The 24332-nt window shown below is 42.3% G+C and overlaps 1 protein-coding gene across 2 annotated transcripts in view; it reads left to right on the top strand.

The window, feature by feature from the left end:
* Positions 1-24332, top strand: part of TENM3 (teneurin transmembrane protein 3) — a 470182-nt gene that overhangs the window by 431097 nt on the left and 14753 nt on the right. For both annotated transcript variants that reach the window (XM_023221030.1, XM_031935298.1), the window contains 2 exons: positions 17861-18036; positions 19548-19783. In XM_023221030.1, coding sequence (XP_023076798.1) covers positions 17861-18036; positions 19548-19783 — 412 coding nt within the window. The remainder of the gene's footprint in view (positions 1-17860; positions 18037-19547; positions 19784-24332) is intronic.

Raw genomic sequence — 24332 nt, 5'->3', positions numbered from 1 at the left:
TATAATAACAATATAAGCTTAAGGGCTGGAGGATTCCGTGTTTTTGAGAGCCTACAGCTTCTATAGTTTTTGGATCCCGGCTGGGCACGGTGGCTCATTCCTGTAGTCTCAGCTCCTCAGGGGGGACTGAGACGGGAGGATTGCTTGAGCCCGGGAGTTCGAGGCCACAGTGAGCTTTGACTGTGCCACTGCACTCCAGGCTGAGTGACAGAGCCAGAACGTATCTCTAAAGAAAAAAAAAAAATTAGATTCCTCTTTCTGAGAAAGAAGACAAAATTGCAGGATACAAAGTTAGATGCAGGGCCTTGGAAAGGGGAGGGACCCATGTAAGGGAGAAGCCCAAAGTTTAAGTTTCAGTTGGCTTCATGGTAAATTTACCTTTACTTAAGGATTAGCATCTTGCTTCGAAGGGACCTAACATCTTAGGAGCAAACCTTCTGAGAAGCATCCTGCAGCTGTGGTTTGGGGCATAAAGCCTTTGGCTCTAGGTTTGCGCACCTGATAAAGCTGACTGTATCAGGAGCTTGCATTGAAGAAAAACTTCTAAAACATTTACAGTGAACTTTGCTGATGACATAAAAGGGCTTAAGTTCTTGTAATCAGTTACCGGAGAAACCACACCGTGCCTCAAAGAACCTTACGACTAAATGAAGTCAGGAATTGCCATTTGTTGCCTGAAAGCATGTGAAGAGGTAGGAGGCTCATTCAGCCAGGGTGTTGCAATAGATAGCGTGGAGTGGTGGCCCGGGCACTGTGCCTTCTGAACGGTCACCTCTCGGGTGTCACTGAGAGTGAAGGGAAAGTCAGCCGTTGTGTATGTTCTGGCATGTATAGACGCGTTCTCAATTTTGCTTGTTCACTTGACTCAGCTGTGCAAGCCATGAGGTGAAATGAGATGTGCAGAGATGGCATGTTGACAAATGCAAAATAGTCTTTGAAATGAATCCTGAGTTCCTTAGTGTGATTTTCACCATGATATGCTGAAGCAAAAGTATTTCTTTCTGTAGGAGCACACCTCTGAAATTATAACAAAAGTCAGTAGAAAAAATGACTCAATATACAAATATTTTCTGTATAACTTTTCTGGAATGTATCTTATACATAAAGCTTAGTTCTCCTGTAGCTTAAATTGCTTTTCTTTTTCGACAGATTCTCTTTTAATAAAATGAATGTTACCCAGCAGCATGATTTTGTCAGAGGAACAAACCTTTTCAATTGAATTACATTAAAATTCTGTGCTTAGCATTCCTTTTGCTCATTTTAGTATCGCAATAGGAAAGGAATAAATTGGAAGTTAATGGAAAGCACTTCCTTTGCAGTGTTTTCAAAGTGATAGCAGGCTAGACTGCCAACGAGGCAAAAAAGAGCAGAGGAAAAGTGCTGCCATCAGATGAGACTGGGCAGGAGAGCTGCTCTGATTATAAGATCTTCAGGAGACAGTGGCGGCATTGGTAGGGTTTCAGTTTAGTTGAAAGCAGGGGAAACAGAGAGAAATAAGTTTTTAGTAGAGTCTACTACTCAAACCCTGCTCTCTGGGCCATTTTTGAATGTGTCCTTATTCGTTCCCAGGAGTTCATCGTATGGGTTAGTGCTGACACTTGAACTTCCTGCAGCAGATACAGTGGTTTGCTTATGGCCTACAAATGCATTGTAATCAAGTTTGGAAAATTAGAGAAATTTCACTGGTGGAGCTAATGTGGGATAGTATAAACCAATTTGGATTTTTTTACCTGTTAAAGAAATGATAGTGCAAAAAAGAAGATATATTTCTCTATTAACACATAACCTCCAAGAATTTCAGACGTAGGAATCAGCAGACTGGCTGAAGTAGGGGTTAGGTTGGCAAGCCAATCTTGTATATAATGGGAAAACATTATTTTAAAGAATGAAAGGTTTTAATTAATTAAAACCATCAAAAGCACATTTTCACCGATACTGACTCATTACATTTCTTATTTAAAGTATATCTATTAAATCTTAGAACTAGATAAATTGCTGTAAGGGCAACTAAACTATTCCAAAAAGCATTATTAAAATATCTTACCAAATATCACCCTCACAATTTTATATATATGCTATATATTTATCATATATATAAGAATATCATAATTTAACAAACTATTATTTAGAAATGACTTTTCTAATAAAATTAATAGAAATGCTGCTTTTAAAAACCAGTGTTTTGTTAATTTTCCTTATAAGCTGTCTACAGCAAAGACGACTAAAAAATTTCTGAGAAACCTTTATGCATTTTTCAAAATAATGTGTTAAAAAAGAGCACTTTAACCCAAGGAATTCAGAATTATCGTGTCAGAATGACAAATGATCATTTTTTTCTTCCCATACATTCTTGTAATTTGGCTGTGAAAGAGCAAAGGCCCAGCCTCTCCTAAGGGTCAGAAACTTTAAAACACATTCAAAAGGAAATGCGCAAAAAGAAAAGGGTGGGGGGAGGTGTCATTATCAGGCCGCCCCTGCAGAAGCCCTGTCTGTGTTCAGACACAGCAGCACGTATTGTCTGTGTACGTTTGAGATTGTTAATGGGCAAACTCAACCCCTGTCGCTACTCATCAGAGCCTTGACAACAGAGTTTCTGCTGCTTGTCTCATGACCTGGTGGTGCGGTGGGATGTGAGCATCCTAATAGAGGCAGCGGGGGGGCCTCTGAGTCCCTGTCGGAATGCCTTTGTTTTTGTAGTTATTGGTGAACTGGCCTACTCCCAGAATATTAGTACGTATCTGTAATATTTCCCTTCATTTTTTAGAGTACCATGCGTCTGTGTGTCTACTTTAGACCTTACAAAGGGTAGCCAGTAAGTTCACAAAGAAGGGATTTGACAGGTTTGACAATATCCGGAGTGTTACCAAAACCACAACGAGATTGTGAAAAAAAATTGCCACCCCCCACTGAAAAACACCTGTTTTCTATGACTTTCATGACACCAGTCCCTTGCGCGCTGATAACGTGCTCTATATTCATCTTCCTGCACAAATACCTTGCACAGAAAAGTTTAACTTTTCAGCTCAAATTCCCATTTGTATATGGCCAGCTTTCTAACTAGCCTGGTGTCTAAAAAGCCTTGAGATTAAAGCTTTTATAGGATAGAAACAGATGGAAGAAGATCTGGAATCAATAAATTTGCCTACTGATAAAAATATACTTGTCATAGTTCCTTCCAAAGAAATTTTAAAAGAGAATTAGTTCCAATTACTTACCTTACATGTTTTTCTTTTATTTTTTTCTTGGTACAAACTTTAGTGTACCATTAACATGTCACAGTATTGGTATGAGTACAAAATGAAATGTAAAAGTATTTCATAAAATGCAAACTTTCATTGTCTTTGTGGCTCCCACCACTCCTGGAATGTTGCTGTGCATATAGAACTCTCCCAGTAGCTATTTGTTGAATTAAGAAATAGAAGAATAAATCAAAGTTGTAGACAGGTCAGTGTTTATTTGCCGAGAAGAGTCTGGTAAAACCAAAAGCTGACATTTGCCAAGGCTCTGCTGAGAGAATGCCTATAAATGCTCTTTTGCATTCTAAGTTAGTTCACACCTCCGTACCAATAGTGAATGTTGAAAATGTTAACATTACCCATTTTTATTACTGATTTTTAAAAATATTTACCCAATATTGCATGTTTGCTCACTGTATTTTGCTTTATAAAATAAGGACTTCCTCAGTTGATCTTGTTATTCCAATAATTAAACAAAAAAAAACTTCCTGTTGATACACTTACTTCTGAAATGTTGGTGATAAGCACAGAAAACTTATCCCATGCAAATACAGTTAAAGGATATTATTGTATCTGGTATCAGAAAGGATTCTAGGAGAAGAAAGCCTGATTCCTGATAAGTTTTTATCACTAATAAAGTAGATAGGGTGATTCTTCAGGGTACACAGATGGGGTTTCTTTAGCATGATAACTGTCATTTTGAAAACTAGAGATATCACCTGCTATTTGGCAGCAGTTTCTCTCCATGCTACTTGTAATTCTTATGTCCCTATTGTGATTCATGAGGGAAGTGGCCAATATTTTTAGGCATGCTACTGGATGGTATGGTGGGAAGACTACAGTAGGTATCAGATGGTTTCTTTTTTTTTTTTTGAGACGGAGTCTCGCTCTGTCGCTCAGGCTGGAGTGCAGTGGCCGGATCTCGGCTCACTGCAAGCTCCGCCTCCCGGGTTCCCGCCATTCTCCTGCCTCAGCCTCCCGAGTAGCTGGGACTACAGGCGCCCGCCACCTCGCCCGGCTAGTTTTTTTGTAGTTTTTAGTAGAGACGGGGTTTCACCGTGTTAGCCAGGATGGTCTCGATCTCCTGACCTCGTGATCCACCCGTCTCGGCCTCCCAAAGTGCTGGGATTACAGGCTTGAGCCACCGCGCCCGGCTTCAGATGGTTTCTAACTCAGCTTTGAAATCGCTGAGTTAGACTAATATGTTTCATGAGCTAAATAATTATTCATTACCGACTGAGTAAACCATCTTGGCTCTGACCTCCTCTTCCATTGACTTGCTGGCCTGTGGAAAGGACCTCAACTAGCTAACAGGGTCCCCTTGTGTGAAGACACCGTGTCTTCAGTTAGTATTAGGGTCTGCTTCATGCTGCTCTTCATACCACTTTAAACAATGGCCACACACAATGATTCCTTAGCCAGAGTAATTCCAGGGAAACTAAAAAGATCTCACCTGCTAAATATTTATTTTTTTAAAAGTTTATGCCCCAAAAGAAACCATGGTTCTTACACTCAAATGCACAAAGAAAGGAAATCCAGTGTATTGAATTGGGGAATAGAATAAGTTATTTAATAGTAAATGGCATTTCACAGTTCTCTGCTTGCTTACCCACATCAAATACAACCATTTGGGTATATCTAGAGGCTCTTCTGTCTGGTTAAGAAGACAACATGAAAAAACTATGAATTCTGGCCGATATGTACATGCAAACCAGCAGGTTAGTGACTTTCTTTTTAAAACTTGGGACTTTGAATATTTGGAGCTCTGTATTTGTGGAGCTGACTCTGTGATCTTTTGTGAGCTATATTCAGATTCACAGAGCAAATCAATGAGTTTCAGCTTTTACACATTTATGTAGGTGTATATGGGTCTCCGGCTTCTCATTTGGGGGGTTTATTGTCCCTCATTCAAGCTTTGCAATTTCAGAATGAGCTTCTGAACCATTTCTTTTTAATGAACTTAACTCAGTGCCCATGGCAAACGCACGACTCCCACTGACATCCGTTCTCATGCTGTAGGAGTGCCTCAGAGAAGGGACCCCGAAGAGGAAAGACAGGCGATGTGAACAGCGCATGTGCTACACCTAAGCCTATTTCAAATTCAAAATTGTATACCAAAAGCACAAATAATTCAGGAAAACACAATGATAATTATTCATTAATTAGAAAAGATATCATTAATTAGAAAAAATATGCCCATTCTTGTTGACACTGAATCCTGTTTAAACAGCCTGACTGCGGTGCCATGCTGTGTTCTCCTTACAGAAGTGACCACAGTAATCGCTTCTAATGTTAGAAGAACTATAGAGGTATCAGCTGGGGGCGGTGGCTCACGCCTGTAATCCCAGCACTCTGGGAGGCTGAGGCGGGCGGATCACATGAGGTCAGGAGTTCGAGACCAGCCTGGCCAACATAGTGAAACCCTGTCTCTACTAGAAATATAAAATTAGCCGGGCATAGTGTCACTCGCCCGTAATCGCAGCTACTCAGGAGGCTGAGGCACGAGAATCGCTTGAACCCAGGAGGCGGAGGTTGCATTGAGCCCAGATCAGGCCACTGCAGCCTGGGTAAAAAGAGTGAGGCTCCATCTCAAAAATAAAAGAGAAGAAGAAGAAGAATTATAGAGGTATCTTCCACAGGACAAAACTGAGAGGATATCCTTTCCTTTGATAGGCATTTGCCATCCAGCCCTAAAAACTCAAACACTGAAACCATGCATCATTATTATTTCTGCCAAAAACTGCATTGAAAACTGAGCAGCCCACTTTATAGATACACATACACACACAATTATACACACACACACTTATACACACACACACTTATGCACACACACTTATACACACACACACACATAAAAATGGTGCTCAGCCACCTGCTTTATTTTCCTTTTCCTTTTTCTTTCTTCATGGAAGAAGACATTTAGGAATTTAAGAATGATTTGTAAGAGATTTTATCAGCAGGTCACTTAAAATCATGGGAAAATTCTATTTTTGATAGAATTTTAAATAATTGGTTTAGTAGAATCAAATAGTTTATTTCTATTTTTGCTGTTTTGTTTAATTGCTTAATAATTTTGCTTTAAATTATTAACCAAAACATGTATTTCCAGGGATATCAATTTAAAAAAATGCATAGGCAAATTTCTAAAGTGGCTGCTAGATATTTCAAGCATTAACCTGACCACTGTTAAGGCAATACTTTTATTAATACTTGATCTATTCCAGTTCCCTTCTGCAGTGTAGTTTTTAAAAACCGTTAGTTCTGCCCAGGTTTCAAAGGAGAAAAGGAACTGGGGAAATAGTATGTTATTCAGATTACTCAAAAAATTACACAAAAAATCAGTCAGATTTTCTCAGTTCATCAGCTGTGTCCCTGGAGTGTGTTGATGGTTGCAAGGTTGAATTAACTCTTTCAGGGTGTTCCATTTGGCAAATCAATGTTCCACATGTGTTAACTTGTTCCATAATGGTTCGAGAGTAAATGCAGCTTCCACAAGTGTCCAGTTTCCTCTTTAAACTCATTATGCAACTGTCTAGATTAGACAGATGATTTGATGGCCTCATATCTGTGTACATCATCAGCTTCCCTTACACAGTGATTATCAGGTGATTTACCCTAACACTAAGCTGTGTACACCAGCCATTTAAAATGATTGATAATAAAGCAAGAAGTTTACACATGGACAATGAGTGCAAGAGAACGTTTCATGTTTTACAATCACAGAACTGAAGATTGACAGTTGGGTGTTTTCTAGAGACTTTCCAGCATCTGTGGCTCATTCCTCTGACCTCAAAATAAAATCAATGCCAGCAGCTCTCACTCCTGGATTCTGTAACTCCGTAGCCTCCCAGGAAGGTGTTCAACACAGAGAAGGTCCTTGGCCTATGTTTCAGGATCCTAGAGTGGTGTCAGAATATCTTGAGGCTGCAAACACAGAACCAGCGTGGACACCGCACTACTCTTTGGAGCTCTCTCCAGGTTGGGGAAGCCAGTCTAGGAAGGAAATAGGATGGTTGGGGATACTATCCACATGCTTCAAGTCACTCTAACTCCTCACTTAGCAACACTGTCCTTCCCACCCCATCATCACCACCACCACTTGTTGTAAACACACATACTGACACACTTCACAAAAGATTTCCTAGACTTCAAGTTCATCCCAAAGTTTGGTGAATCTATGGTTCTTCAAGAGAGACCCCCACAACTTCTCGAAAATATTGATGTAAAGAAATACTCCTTTGTAGTGCTTTCTAAAAACTACTTTTTGTTCTCTTTAAGTGTATTTTAAGAGTGTAGGTCTGATATAACTGAAGATTTTCGCATGACTGGGCTTTTTAATAAGAAACAGTGTATAAAAAGCAAAGGCTGAAAAACTTACAGTGTATTTTAAAGTCGTTAATTGATTAAGCATTTAATGAATGTAAGTCAAGCATCAGCTAGAAGAAAGATCTCATTCTGTTTCAAACTCTAGAAAAGAAAAGATGGGGCTGGGCGCAGTGGCTCACGCCTGTAATCCCAGCACTTTGGGAGGCCGAGGCGGGCGGATCACGAGGTCAGGAGATCGAGACCATCCTGGCTAACACGGTGAAACCCCGTCTCTACTAAAAATACAAAAAATCAGCCGGGCGTGGTGGCAGGCGCCTGTAGTCCCAGCTGCTCGGGAGGCTGAGACAGGAGAATGGCGTGAACCCAGGAGGTGGAGCTTGTAGTGAGCCAAGATCATGCCACTGCACTCCAGCCTGGGCGACAGAGCAAGACTCTGTCTCAAAAAAAAAAAAAAAAAAAGAAAGAAAGAAAGAAACGATGGAACCAAGTTCTAATAAAGCAAGCATAAGCCTTGCCAAAATTAGACGAAAGTACTGATTTATAGAGGATGATGTTTTTAAGCTAGGTCAGTTAGCGTTATAGTAATAAAAGAAAGGTTACAGGAATGTTATATCTGGAGGAGCAGAATGTGAGTATCTAAATGCATCCGACTATTCCTAGAGAAGTCAAAAAATATTCAGGATGACTAAACCTCAAACCTTTAAACCCTCAAGGAAGGTCAGAATGGGTTTATGCAGTGGTTATTTATAATTTAGAGCTAGTGAGAAAGTTTATGCCCAGGAATTGATCTTCATGTGCATATCTGTGTATGCATATCCAATGAAAGATTAGTTCATTCACCCATTACTAATTTAATAAAGATTTCTAGTGTTTTCACTTAATTTTTAAAGTGTACCTCATTCTCCTTAACACAACAATTAACCACAAGCACAGTTAATCCCATATGGGACTGGTCCAGGCAACATGAGCCTCTGAGAGGCACTGTTTCCAAAAGCAGCTATGCCACCTAAAAGAAAATGAACGTCTTTTCCATGCTACATTGCAAAGGCAAACAGATTGACAAATTATTAAATTATTTCAAGACTCTTAGGCTTTGATAAGGTGGGAAGTTTTCTGTGCTTTTTGATCATCAAGCATTTCCTATTTAGACCCTAATTTCCTGGTTTTCATTTATTCACTCACACGCTCATTCATTCAATAGGAATTTATTGTGTGCCAGGTACTGGCCTTAGGTGCTGGAGAATGCAGAGCTAGATGACACATTCCCTGCTTTCAAGGAGCTCAGAGTCCACTGGGAGAGAAAGACAAGTAAACAGTGATAAGAAGGGTAAGTGCTAAGATAGTCGTTCGACAGGCCGTGCAAGTACAGGGGAAGATCATCTAAATCCGATTGAGAATTGGGGACAGGATGAGGCAAGAAAAACTTACCAAGGGAGGTAATTTTTAAGATCAGTGTTGCAAGTTGTGAATAAAGGCTACCCAGAAGAGAGAGAAAGAGACTTCTAGGCCAGAGGAAAGCATTTACCCAGGAGCAGAACGTGCCAGGCTTTGGAAAGAACACACAGCTCGGAATGACAGGAGCATCGAATGTGTGTGGGGAGGAGGGAGATGAAACCAGGGAAGGAGATGGTGCCTCTGCGCAAGCAGAGCTTGCACCGCTAAGAGCTGGACTGTGGTGGGTCTTCCCTCCGGGGTAGGCGGATCTCTATTCAAGGAGTTTAACGGGGACAGCAACAGAGCCAATCTGGTGACAGTGTAAGGATAGATTTAAGGTAGAAAAGTAGGTTAGGAAAGGAAAGTTAGGAGGCAGTTTAGGTCAGTCTTTAGGAAATGAAATGTAACTTGCGGTCTGAATGTAAGAGGTAAGGGAGAAAGGGGATCGAGGATGAGTTTCTGTTTTCCCAACTTAGGTGACTAGTGGGTATGGAGACACAGGGAAGAATTGTGCGTTGATCAACAAAAGATGAGTTCAGATTTGTAAATTATGACTTTGAGAGTACCATAGCACAGTCTAGCATGTGATAAAAAAAAAAAAAAAAAAAAAAATGTCCGATTGGAACTTAGGAGAGGACAGTTCCAAATATGTGGACACCAGAGCTATTGAGAGAGCCGAAGCTCTGAGCGGGAATCAAATCATATTGAAAGGGAGCGTAGAAGATCCGGTTACAAGTGGAAAAAAAAGGTGCAAATATGTGAGTTTACAGACTGGAGTTTCATGTGGCTTCATAATAAAAGACAACAACTGTGCTAATACTCAAGGATGCACTTTCTCCTACTGGATGCTCTGTCCCTCATTTTCTTACATCTTCCAATCTGTGTCTTCCCTTGTATTTTGCATCATTTTCTGTATTTGATCTTTGTTTGCTCCGTTTTGCTCCTTAACTGCCCAAATGTGGTCATTCCTCTGCCTCCCCTTACTTCTTGCACTTTGCACAATGTTCATTTTCTCTCTTAAAGCTTGTGAGTAGGTAACATCTTAGTCTCCATATTGTCTCATCTTAGACCTTTTTTTCCTTCCCCTTCCTCCTTACTCACCTCCGTTTTCCAAGTCATTGACACTCATGAGATGAAACTAGAAACCTGGGTTCCCGTCCCGATTGTGTTGCTTACTCCTAACTGCATGACTGGGAGAGTCAGAGCACCTCTCTGGATTTTCTTGTCCTCACCTGTAACATAAAAGACTCCTTAGTAATTAAAAATCGCTTCCTATTCAAAAGAAAATATGTGATTCTACCATTTCTTTCCACCTTCTCATAGGCCCCTGTCAAGGTGTATTCCAAAAGAAACAACACTTGACAAAAGTTAACCACGTTCCCTCTGCTAAAACAGTTATGCATATTGCATTTCGGTCACACTAGTATCTTATGTGTTATTGTTGGTGGTAGAAATAGCAATTTATAGTAAAGAAATAGAATTTTCTCTTTCCAAATGGGCACCTACTTTTTAAAAATCTTTCCCACTTATTAGAAGCTTCCCACAGCCCTCCCTGTCCTCGCTCACTGCCAGGGTGTGGGTCTATGTACGGCTGAACAAGCACCAGGATACAAGCAGAACAAAAGAGAAGGAGGGGTTTTTCCTCTGAGCACTTCCAGACCCATGGAATAAATCCAGGAGGATGAGGGCATGCACAGTTCTGCTTTACAGATTCTTTGGAGCAAAAATTTTCCTTGCCATCAGCTGTCTAGGAGGTCTCCATTTCAAGACCGGATTGCTGTATCCTACCCATGTGAGCCTTCCTCACTCAATAAACAATTTAAAAAAGAAAAAAAAAAAAAAAAAAGACTGGCTTAAACATGATTCTTCTCTTAATGATGGCTAACCCAGAATCCTTCGAATCCCTACGGGAACTAATTCTGGAATGCCCTGACTTGGATGCCTTTGTCTCAAGGCCTGCGAATTTCAGCGCTGAGCGTTACCACTTTGTCAGTTCTCCATGATGTGGTAATGACTATGAAAGGAAAGAGGCATTGGGTCACTATTTTTGAATTTGATCCTTGAAGAAAATGTCATTTCTGTGACCATCTATCACTATGCTCAGTGTTCAAAAGGGCTGGACCAGAGAGGAGTGGGGGAGGCTCTGCCCTTGTCTACATGCCTCTGAACTCATGTTAGCTGGGGTGTTTGAAAAAAAAAAAAAAAGAAGAATAGCAGCTTGACTGCAGACTGCTACCCTTTCTGGTTTTATGGAGCAAAGCACGGGTCAGAGTTTGCCCCATCAGCCAGACCTCCTAATTAAATGCAGCAGCAACAAAGAAATGCACATTGGGGTTGCCCACCCCCACCCCATACAATTCTTACCCCTTTCTCATCAGGATCCCCTTAGCACCGAGACCAGACTCACGTAAAATAATACTGTCTTTTTCTTCTTTCGCGTTTTTTCTGCCATTTTTGATGACAGGTAGGTAGCAGGCAGCGGAGAATCAGGTGGTGCCATGATGTGGCGCAGGCGACTGCTCTACTTCCCTTTGTGATAGAAGCATTTTCTATCCAGAACCTGATTTTTGAGGATTTCTTACTACCTTGCTACAAATTATGAGTTGTCTATGAGATAATGGTTAAAATACATAAACCGCAGGTTCCTTCTCAGAAGACTTAAATGTAAAATCTTTTGATGTTGCTGTTGCAAATCACATTATTGCCATTAAGATTCCGCATCAGCCTGGCGTTCCACGTTCGCTGTTTGTGCACATGTCCCTCCTCAGGAAGGAGGATCAAGGAGTGATTTATGCCTACATGTTTAGTCATGACAGGGTTAGTCATTGTGTTCCACTTTACCTCAACAACAGATAAGAGGCTGTTACACATTAGCATTGTGGGAAAAGCACTGTGGTAACTGGTGACAAGATGGAGGGGATTGTTTGTTTTTGTTGTTGTTGGCTGTTAAACTATGGAAGGAAATTTGAACCTAAGCAACTTTATTAGATTCTCCCTCTGTGTAAAGTGTGTGTGTGTGGGGGGGGGGGGTGTGTATTATACACACACACGTACACTACGTATACTATATACACACATCACACACATATACATTATAGTGAGAGTGGGAGAAAGATGGGTTAATTAAGTCCTTCATGTGAGTTCTTACTGGGATCCAAGTCTGAAAGCAAACCCATGTAACCCACTAACCAGCTCTGAAAGCAGGCTAGTTCTGGGATGGCCCTGAGGAAGATCCCGAGGAAGGCCCACTCATAAGGAAGCTTGAACATTTATCCCATCTGGAGGCTTTCAGAATGAACCCAAACCAACTTCTGCTGCTGTCTTGCCCGCCCAGAACAGGCTTGGTTTTGACCAGATAAAGCAGTCACATTTCACTGACTCTCATTCCTGCTTCCCTAGGTGAAAATGACAGAGGTGTGGGCAGGGCATTGCCGCCAGTATATATGTAACGACACAGGCTGGTCTCGTCTTTGAGTCAGGCCAACTCAGGGTCAGGCTGAATTCTGGACCAACAATCCACAGAAGGGACAAAGAGCACGTCACTCCACAGGAGAGCCCGCCCCCAGAGTTAGACTCGCTTCTCTGCCCTGGCGTAGGCGCTTCTCTAAAGCTCTGCTCTCATTTACACAGATTTTTCTCAAAAGCAGAAGATACTTTTAAAAACATAACCTTTGGTTAAAGAAGCCCTTTTATGGAGAAGACGATAAATACTCCCGTTGTCAAGTTGTAAAGAAAGTTTTCGAGAACTGCAAATGGTTCCCACGTGAATAAATGTGCAATATCAATAGGCTGTTGGTATTGGGTTGGTAACAGTCTAAATCAGTTGATTTTACTCTCCATTGAGCATCTCCTGAAGATGTTTAAGTAGAAAGGTATTATAATCATGGTGTTTCAAAAGATTGATTTGGTATCAGTGCATATGGGAAGAGGCAGATAGACCCATTTTAAGAGTCTAGGGCAGCTCTGGGAATAGAAAGATAAATATCTGACAGACATTACCAAGGAAAGGAAAAAAGTTAGGAGCTTCACATCTGCAAGGGGCAGAGAGAGAGAAAATTTCATGTCGAGTTGAATGCAGCATTCTCAGCCGAGAATGACTGAGGCTGCTATTCTCTGAGGCATTTGTCGATAATCCCATTACTTAGGAAACTTTAAAAAGAGATTTAAAAATATACCACAAAAAGTAAAACAGCAAGTCTAGGCAAACATGCAATCCAAATTAAAGACGAACAAATAGATAAACATCAGATAAGGGCATCCCGTCAGGGAAAGAGCGGCAGGTCACGGAGAGCCTGAGGAGGCTTGTCCTCTCCAGCGAGAGTCCTTTGTAAAGAGGGGTCAGGCAGGAGCAGGAGGGAATGTGCTGTGTGTTAGGAATTTGAAACCATGAGGCTAAGGCCAGAGGAATGCAATGGAGGGCATGAAGTTGATGTACTATTCACATTCCCTGGAGCCTATTGCATTGTACATTCAAAAAGCTAATAAAAGAAAACTGCCTCTCAAATCTACAAGCTGGACAGGGTGAGTTCACCACTAAGGCCAAGCAACATTCAATTGAGCCACACAGTTGCAAATAAGCAGAGAATCTGCCCAGAGGCATATCTAGTAGTTGGAAAGGGCTTTTTAAGACCTGGAGTCAGAGTGTTTCAGAGGCTAGGTGGCCATTCGTTGCTGCACTGGTTTTCCTTTGTCGAGGTAAAGAAGAGTTAGCCTGATGCTTATGGGAGTACCTGCGAGTCGTCTTGGAAGACTGACTTTCTTTCACTCCCTTAGTCAGAGTCCCCGGGTCGCTTTTTTAATGTCTTTCCTTCGTCTTGTTTTCATTTCTGTTGACATAGGTGCTAATCTGTGCAAAAGTTTTTACTCGTCCACACTGAAAGGAAAAAAAAATGATGTGGAGAATGTTTCAGAAAAGCTTTATTCATTGCTTTTAAAGAACAGTCCTAGGCCGGGCGCTGTGGCTCATGCCTATAATCCCAGCACTTTGGGAGGCTGAGGCGGGTGGATCACGAGGTAGGGAGTTTGAGACCAGCCTGGCCAAGATGGTGAAACCCCATCTCTACTAAAAATACAAAAAAAAAAAAAACTTAGCGCAGTGGCGGGCGCCTGTAATCCCAGTTACTCTGGAAGCTGAGGCGGGAGAATCACTTAAACCTTGGAGGCGGAGGTTGCAGTGAGCCAAGATTGCGCCACTGCACTCTAGCCTGGGCAACAGCACAAGACTCTGTCTCAAAAAAAATAAATATATATATGTAAATAAAGAACAGTCCTTTTGGCTGGGTGTGGTGGCTCACTCCTGTAATCGCAACACTTTGGGAGGCCAAGGCGGGTGGATCACCTGAGGTCAGGAGTTTGAGACTAGCCTGACCAATACAGTGAAATCCCATATCTACTAAAAATACAAAATTACCTGGGCGTGGTGGTGGGGGCCTGTAATCCCAGCTACTTGGGAGGCTGAGGGAGGAGGATTGCTTGGACCCGAGAGGCAGAGGTTGCAGTGAGCCGAGTGCCAATGCATTCCACCCTGGGCGACGGAGTCAGACTTGTCTCACAAAAAAAAAATAATAATAAAAAAAAAACAGTTCTTTTGAAAGAACTCACCCTGAAGGTAGGTCCCGCCTCTCTTTGATATGTTTAAATGGCCTTGTTTATGAAACGATGGGAGTAACAGGTAGTAGTTTTTAATCTAAAAACCCTGTGTTGATCCCTGATTTTTTTTCGTGGTTTATAAAATGGGCAAGTCAGGGACCCACTGTCACCCCCACCTTAGGTTCCTCATGAAAACCTCGCTTTCTTTAAACCTTCTTCAGCACCTCATGTTCTCCAGTGAGGAGATGCACCCAAGACTCCCTTCCGGTATGACTCTGTGCTGGCTACTGTGCCTCAGCCGGGCCCCTGCACCCCCTGACACCTTCCTCCGCAGCCCTCCTAGCCCCACCCGGGCCGCCGCCGACTGCCTGATCCCACGTCTATTCTGGGGCCTGGCTTGGTCCCCACCTGGGTGCAGCTGTTCCCCAGCTAAGCCAGCACGAACACATCTCCCCTTCTGCTGACTCTGGTGAATGGTGGCCTCACAGGACCCTCATTTGTAATAGTTACATTGTCATGTATGTGACCTCTGCTCACCCAGACTTCTCTTTGTTTTCACAATATCCTCATACTTCAGCTTGCACAGAAAGGCTGTTCTGAAACTGTTGGGTGCCGGGTTAGATAGGAGCTCTGAGGACCCTGACACCGGAGCAGCCTTTCCTGTGCAAACACTTCAGCCCTGTTAGTGCCTGCACTGAGGTGCAGCTACTCCTTGGAAGGCACAAATTCAGAATTTCCAGGGCTAACCTGTTAAGCTGAGCCACTAAGATCCCAGCTTAACCCTCTGTCATTCTAACTGTACTACCTGCAAAGGTTACTTGTATATTTAGTTCCCAAAGAACCAAAGGCTAATAGGTGAGAGTCTGAACGCTCAGCTTCCTGGGCTGTGTCTCCCTGTGCCCAGGGTCCTGTCATACAGAATGCCTGCCCAGCAGGGAACGGAACGTGTGGCAAAGCCAATGAAATAGCAAAGTCAGAGGTTGCAGAAATGCTTTCTACAGGAGAAAGGTGAAGTCTCTGCTTCAGATTGAATGAGGCTAGAAAATATAAACCAGCAAAAGGGTCAAAAAAGGGCAGAGGAGAATGAATCAGCAAGCTGCTTGCAGGCCGTACCATCTATATACAGCCAGAGTTCCCAGCTTTAAATCAGGCACTGTGATCTACAGGAGGGCTAATGGGCCTGGGGTCAGCTGCACAAAAGTTCCAGTTACGGTCCAGTCAAGAGACAGAGTGAGAGCCAGATCAAGTCAGCTAACCGCCTCATATTTTCATTTTCCATCTCCGAAATGGGGGAAAATAGTGCAATACAGAATTCTCCTGTGTAGAGGCATTCAAAAGGGTTTTTTTTTTTTTTTTTTTTTTAACCCAGTAGCACGTTCTTCACATCGTACAATGAGATGTGTAATGTGCTGCAAGACTTACACCAAATGTAACGACAGAACTTTAGGCTGGTTTTGTCAATAATTCTGTAACTCTGCGCTGCTTGCTCTATAAATAAACCAGTGCATGTTTGTTGCTTCAAGAGCAGTAATTTCTTCAAAAAACTGATGACAGCAATAAACTCTGTTGGATTTCTTTCATTTATGCCTTCCTTTGCTAGGGGCATTTGGGTTGGCGGGGAGGACATCTTCAGCTCTGCCTTTTGTGAGTCTAAACAATGATTGCACTTAATGGTGCATTTGCTTCCTCTGCGTCTCCATCCCTGGCTTCTCCCTCCTGAGTGCCCGTTCCTGCCGCTGGCTGAGCAGCGTGGCAGGTTGTCAGATCACGTCAGTCAGATCACGTCAGTCAAACCCATGATCTGACCGATACCGTCCCCACAGAATTAATAGGATCAGTTCATCACCTGGCACTGAACAGACCTCCGTCCCTCGCCTTCCTCCTCTCTTTCTTCCCTCTTTCTACTCTAACATTGTCCTGGCAGAGTCTTCTCTGTCTTTTTCACCTCGAATCTTCTCCTAGTGACCAATCACATTTTTCAAAATGAATGTTTCACTAGAAACTCCCTATTTCATAAACAAGTGAAATTGGGAAAGAAAAAAAAAACACTTCTCTATCCTTTTATTCCAAAATGTCACCTAAGTACCTTTTTGACTCCTCACTCCTGTGTTGCGCCATGTTTTCACCTGTGCTTATGATCCCCTGCCACTGTGTTCCTCCCCTGGTAGCCTGTCTTTCTCTCACAGTGTTGTTTCTCTGTTAGTTCTGTGTCTGGGCGTATTTGAAGTAGGACGTTGATCCAGGTCTCCATCTCACTGGGAACCTTCAGTTAGTGAAGGAGTCTTAGAATCAATCTGAAATCCTTTAGTGTATTGTGGTCCCAAGGAAACCCCTAATTTCTCATCCAGAATTGTGCATTTCTTTTTTCTTTCTTCAGACGACACTGTCATTTTTGAAATTTTCTCTGGTGCTGCCACAAATATAAAAATCACAAAAATTCAATTCTTCACTCAAATGTTGCTTCTGTGATGCATATGTATGAGCACAGAACAGCTTTTAAAATGTATTTTAACACTGAAATTATAAGTTCCTCTTGTATTTGTCTGCTAAAAAGAGTAAGCGTGTAATAAAAAAACAAATAATCATTAAATGTCAGGAAAGATTGCATCTCATTGCAGTGAACACAGTAAATCGTCATGCAAGATACCCCCCATTCTTGCAGTATCACTGTAGACAAGATGTGGTATCGTCACCACTGCCGGCATTCAAGCTCTAATTTACCATTATGAAGTATGTCAATCACTGAGAAATAAAGTCTTTAAAAGGTTCTTACTTTATTAATTTGTTGAGGATGTCTGAAGATACGAAAAGGATTTTTTACATATGCAAATACATACATGCACGTAAACATGCGGTACTGTACTGCCACCGAGGGAGTAAGTCAGTAAATCTTTAAGAACCGATGTAACAGTGAATTAAATCTACTCTGTAGAAAATATGAAGGAATACTAAGGAATTTAATATCAGCAAACATGTTCCCATTGAAACAGCAAATTAGATGTGCAGGAGGAATTTGGTCACACTTCAAAGAATCATGTGTCGAGACGGAGAGCTGGTCTGTTTACTCGTGTTCTCACTGGTGAGGTTTTTCTGTGTTAAACAGGTTTTTGATTACTTCAAAGCATGTTTGAAGTCCTCACTCTGCATAGCTCACTCACAAAGAGAAATAATCCTCCAAATTTGTGCAACTGATATTGCTACACATTGTATTTATAAGTCAGAAGAAGCTGCAGTTTCCTATCTAACACGGAGTTCATGCCCCTTGTATTTAGCTATGACAGTGAAGGTCGTCTGACAAACGTCACGTTTCCAACTGGAGTGGTCACAAACCTGCACGGGGACATGGACAAGGCCATCACAGTGGACATCGAGTCATCTAGTCGAGAAGAAGATGTCAGCATCACTTCAAATCTGTCCTCGATCGATGCTTTCTACACCATGGTTCAAGGTAAACATGAAAGCATCATTTTAAAGGAATCATTTTAAAGTGTCACCAGCACCCGATAGGATGTGCCAACACCCAGTTTCCAAGATGAACCAGAAAAGGGAAGATGAAAATATAAACCTCTAGAAATATTGGTGACATAATCTACAGTGTATAGGTAATATTTATTTACTTATATAGACATATTTTAAAACCACATATAAAATAATCTCTCAACCTTGGAATACTGTCTCTTTCCATTCCCATGTAGTAAAACAACTTCATTCCAGCCCTTCACGTGCATCCTCAGATGATTTTTGCATCACCTAAGAGTCTTCCAGAGCAGGTCTTCTGACCACCATCTAAGTACAGTAGTTTGAGACATAGCACTTTTTGAATCCATATATGATGCAGTATTTTAATCTGCATATCATGGAAATTTTAAACCAAATTACAACTACACATTCATGTAATGCCTGGAATGTCCATTTTTTCATTCCATCTGTAGTCATCTGGTTGCCGTATCTCCATAAAGGACCCTCCTTGCCATATTCCTTTCTAAATTTGAGAAAACCTGTCTCCAATGACATTTGTAATTGTGAGTTCACAACTCTAAGAATAATTAGTAAATCTGTATTCCACTTTTTGACTCATTTGTTTTTACCTGTTCCATGAAGTAATCTCTGTAACCATCTAAAACTGCTATTTCTAGAATTCATTTCTTCCCCAAATGGTCCTATATTATTTAAAAATTTTAAACTGAGTCTACAATATGAGCTTTTTTGTATAAAATATAAAATGTCTTCCTTTATTGAAGTCAATTTCAGAGGGAACATTGCTTTCTATTTTTGGTATTCAAGGTATAGATATGAATCCTTTCAAAGGATCTTTGACAGGAGATGCAGGGATTGGGTGCAGGGGAGGGAAGTCTTCCAAGACCTTGGAGGTGTATACATCACCCCCCTGAGAGACCACATATGTGCCTCTTTACAAAATATTTATTTAGTGCACATCCCATGGAGGCTGAGCTCTCATTTCATCAGGCAAATGAGAAAAAGAAGTCTATTAAACTGGAGAAGGACTTCAAATTCCCCTAAAGTTTGCCTTTCATATTTAGCCAAACCTCTGACAGCATGAAATGCCAGGGATCAAAGTTGTTTTGTTTCTTTTTTTTTTTTTTTTTTTTTACACAATCATCTGTTTTATTTGAAAACATGTCTACACTGCATTGAGCACCAACACAGGTGTGACCAAGAAACCCACAGTCCTGTCCCCACAGGCACTGGGTCCAGTGTATGACTTGGGATGGACTGTTATTTTTCACAGTGAGGGGGAAAGAAAGGAGAGAAAAGATGGCCATTATCCCAACTCCTGTTGAGGAATCTGAACAATGAAAGTGAAAGTTATTTAAACTCATCCAACTCTTCTCATTCCCCTTCTCTCAATCAGAAATTTAGATCCCATCAAATGGGCACAACCGGCCAAGTATTTAATCCATATCTAATAGTTGATGTTTTGTGCTTCTCGTTCTTTAGATCAGTTAAGAAACAGCTACCAGATTGGTTATGATGGCTCCCTTAGAATTATCTACGCCAGTGGCCTGGACTCACACTACCAAACAGAGCCGCACGTTCTGGCTGGCACCGCTAATCCGACTGTCGCCAAAAGAAACATGACTCTGCCTGGTGAGAACGGCCAAAACCTGGTGGAATGGAGATTCCGAAAAGAGCAAGCCCAAGGAAAAGTTAACGTCTTTGGTCGCAAGCTCAGGGTACGTACATGTCGTAGAGCAGGAGATAGCTGCAGCCCTCTGATTGGTGCACATGACCCTGAGGGCAGGCTGCGTCTCCTGCTCACCCCGCTGTGTCTACACTGAGTATGAGCACCACGCTCAGTGTGGTTCCAGTCCCACGTGGGCCTGTTCTGGCAGGTGCAGCTGGGGAGGCTGGAGGGAGGTCAGGTCGTGAGAGGGCTGAGAAGAAAAAGCAGTAGGACACTAGAGAGAAAAGGAGACCAGGAGTGAAGGTAAAGCAATGGCCATGAAAACCAGCTCCAGACATCTTCCAGGTCACTTTCATAGGGCCATGGTCCATTCCCAAAGTGGACTCCAGCTGCTGCTCTTCATTCTGCTGAGCCCCAGACGCTGCCGCCACCTGCATCCCCGTTTGCTGCCTCTACTCACTGCTGCTTCCCAGGGCCCTGGGCCTTGGGCCACTGCAAACGCAAGGCTAGTTCACAGGCCTCCCTTGCTCAGCTGTCCTGAAGCAGGGGTCACGTGCACGCATGCACACAGCGTCACACCTGTTCTCAGATGCAGGACTTCATCAAAAGACACAAAGACATGGATGACCGCTGTGCCCCGCACTCTGCATGCCAAAGACACGGCACCTAACTAGAGTTCAAAAAAATACGGGTTCCAGATGAGGCTTTACTTTTTGCTAATAGTAAACCTTATGGGAGAATCAGAACATCTCTGAATCTGTTTCCTTATCTGTATGATGATATCTATATTATGATATAGATTATACATTATCCAAATACCATAACAAGATAAGACATATATACAGAGAGAGAGAGCGTGCAATATTGCAGATAAATGAAATTGACCCTATACTACCTCTGGTTTACACAGCTGTTATAAGAATCAAATGAGATAATGTGAAAGTACTTTGGAAACAGGCTGGGCGCAACGGCTCATGCCTGTAAATCCCAGCACTTTGGGAGGCCAAGGTAGGCGGATCACTTGAGGTCAGGAGTTCAATACCAGCCTGGGCAACATGGTGAAACCGCATCTCTACTAAAAATACAAAAATCAGCCAGGCGTGGTGGCGGGTGCCTGTAATCTCAGCTTCTCAGGAGGCTGAGGCAGGAGGATCGCTTGAACCCGTGAGGCAGAGGTTGCAGTGAGTCAAGATCGTGCCACTGCACTCCAGCCTGGGAGACAGAGCAAGATTCTGTCTCAAAAAAAAAAAAAAAAAACAAGAAAAGAAAAGGCATGGTTATATATTCCCTGACCCACACCCAGATAGCCTCTTCTACTCACACACCAGATGGACAGGAAAGGGCTGTTGAGCTTGCTGGATAGTAAAATTTCACTGGAAAGAAGGAGGAGTGGGAAATACTTTGTCCGGAAACTGACCACATAACATATTGCCTGCTGTTCTTGGAGACAAGTTGTAAGTAAGTGTGCGCTTTTTTTCTTTGTAATACTGCTTTGCAAGACATAAAAAGAACTTAGGAAGATGAGAGAGAAAGAGAGGAAACCCAATCTGAAGTCCCTGGTTCTCTGCCGAATCCTAAATGAAGAAAATCCCTCACTTGAGGAAGGAAGAGCCCAGCGCACGCAGGCCTGGGTGTTACTTTCTTTCTAAATGGCAGAGCCACAATGCCTCAGCAAGACGTTTTAGAAAATACACGATTTAAAATGGCCTGGACCATCCCACCGAAAGGAGATTTCCAGCTGATATGTTTGATTGCTCTCAGAGAGACAATGCCAAGATCACAAGGGAGGCTTTCTTACTTTCAAGATAAGATTGGATGTGCCAGCTCTGACTGCTAATTTCATTCCTCTGTGGATTCTAAGAGAGAAATTCTAGGGAGAAAGTGATGATGTGAAAATCTGGTTTAAGGACTGAGCCTGGAGTCTGCCAAAATAGAAAAGAGGGGAGAGAAGAGCAAGACCTGAGCCCACCAAGACAGTGAGAATCAGCCCAAAGAGCCACCCGTTTCCCTTCCACTCTTGCCTGAGACAGAGGATGCCTCCTCTCTTACATTGCATTATTTCCTAGCAGAAAATTCTGTTCATTTTTAAGTTGTGGACCTAAATTTAGCTATGTGCCTGTCACATGGTGGGCACTCAAATATTTATCCAATAAATGAAAGAATGAGGAAAGCCAGCCTTACAATATGAATTCTCTCTAAAATTCATATTGCCGTTGCATCTAGATCTTCCCAAGACAGGGGCTATATGAACAGCACATCCTTGCAAATGTTTGACTGCTATAAACCTAACACTAGAAATAACAGGTTAAATGGAAATAATAGAGATATCATTCTCTCTCTCTATAGTGTGTGTGTGTGTGTGTGTGTGTGTGTGTGTGTTCCTGTTTCTTTTTTTTTTTTTTTGAGGTGGAGTCTCTGTTTGTCACCCCTGGAGTGCAGTGGCCTGATCTTGGCTTACTGCAACCTCCGTCTTCCGGGTTCAAGCGATTCTCATACCTCAGCCCACCAAGTAGCTAGGACTACAGACACACGCCACCATGCCCGGCTAATTTTTGTATTTTTAGTAGAGATGGGGTTTTACCGTGTTGGCCAGGCTGGTCTTGAACTCGGGACTTCAAGTGATCTGCCCGCCTCGGCCTCCCAAAGTGCTGGGATTACAGGCATGAACCACCACGCCTGACCATATATATATATATATATAAGTTTAACAAGTAAAAAAGGCAGGGAGTAGAAATGGAAAAATCATATAAGAAACCAGCAACATGAAAAGCATTTCTGTGAAACAGTGCATTACGGGACAGGCTGGACACAGCAGAAAATAACAAGCACAGGAAACTGAGATAGAGATGTAAGGAAGCAGAAGAAAGACACAACTATAGTTACTTGTTTGTAGCTCATTTTTTTTAAAAACAGACACATAGATAGCAGTTGCTTATCTGTGCCTTATAATATTTGGTAAATATTCCTAGGTTTTATCACTGCTGGATTGTAGAACCAGCCTTCAATCAATTACAAAGAAATTGTCATGGTGTTCTAATAATAAAATTCATCTCCTAAAGCTGCCCAGATTCAGAAGCTTAGAGAAGAAAAAATTGTAGTGAATCATTTTAAAAAAGAAAATCTCAAAATTTGAAAGCCAAACGTGTGTTTAAAGGCATGCATAAATATGATAGCATATTTAAATGTCATTATGCCAGTCACATTTGGTAGTGGCCTATTTCTCACTTTAATCTGAGCGGCACAGCCTAGCATGGGACTGCACAATGCACTTGGCACCTGCTGACGGAGCAGACACACAAAACAACCTGTAGCAAGTTGATGCTCTAACGGGGACACAAGAGAGTCTTGATATCGTCACCCAGTGTACTGGGAAATGAGCCTGCCCTTCGTCACTTGCCCGCATGACATCTTGGATAAGTCAGTGTAATCCCCTCTGCTGGCATCACTCCCTGGGAAAATTGTGTTGCGTCATGTTCTTTTCAAGCATATTCCAGAGGGAAGATTATAGCTGCCCACTCCCGACATCAAAGTGACGTTGTGATTAATGACAATCATGCTGGACATGATCCTTGAAAATGGAGATTTTTTTCCATGCGTACTTAAAAGAAGTATACATCACAAGGGAATTCATGGTGATCGCTTCTTCATACACAACAAATGAATTCATTTTTATATAGCTGGAGGTGTAGCAGTGATCTGAGATAGGGTTTCACTTTTAGATTGTTATTTAGGCGTGTGTGTGTGTCTGTGTGTGTGTGTATAAATAAATTTTTTTTTCTTGAGACAGGGTCTTGCTGGGATGCCCAGGCTGGAGTGCAGTAGTGTGATCTTGGCTCACTGCAGCCTCAACCTCACAGGCTCAAGTGATCCTCCCACCCCAGGCTCCCAAGTAGCTGGGACTACAGGCACGCATCCCCACACCTGGCTAATGTTTGTATTTTTGTAGAGACAGGGTTTCACCATGTTGCCCAGGCTGGTCTCAAACTGCTGACCTTAAGTGATCTGCCCACCTCTGCCTCCCAAAATCTTGGAATTACAGACATGAGACACCCCTCCCGGTCTTAACCTGATATTTTTAATAATAATTAAAAATATTTATTAAAAGACTACCAGAAGACCAGATACAGTGGTTTACACCTGTAGTCCCAGCACTCTGGGAGGCTGAGGCAGGTGGATTGCCTAAGCCCAGGAGTTTGAGACCAGCCAGGGCAACATGGGGAGACCCCGTCTCTACTAAAAATGCAAAAATTAGCCGGGTATGGTGGCGCATGCCTCCAGTCTCAGCTACTCACGGGGCTGAGGTGGGAGGATCACTTGAGCCCAGACAGTCGAGGCTACAGTGAGCCGAGATCACACTATGGCTCTCCAGTCTAGGTGTCCCAGTGAGACCCTGTCTCAGGAGAAAAAAAAAAAAAAGCCACTGGAGCCTGAAATAATGCTGGCACTTTATGACTGTAACAACAACAAAAAAATAGACTTGAAAAGTTGCCCTGGCGTCATAAAGACGTGGTGAAGCAAAACCATGTCCTGGAACACAGCTGCCCCTGTTCACAACACCCAAAGGAGAAAGTCCAGGCATGGGAAGGAGGGTGAAAAAC

This window comes from Piliocolobus tephrosceles, chromosome 3, assembly GCF_002776525.5.
Source record: "Piliocolobus tephrosceles isolate RC106 chromosome 3, ASM277652v3, whole genome shotgun sequence".
In the NCBI taxonomy this organism is placed as follows: domain Eukaryota; kingdom Metazoa; phylum Chordata; class Mammalia; order Primates; family Cercopithecidae; genus Piliocolobus; species Piliocolobus tephrosceles.
This window is presented reverse-complemented; position numbering and strand designations above follow the sequence as displayed.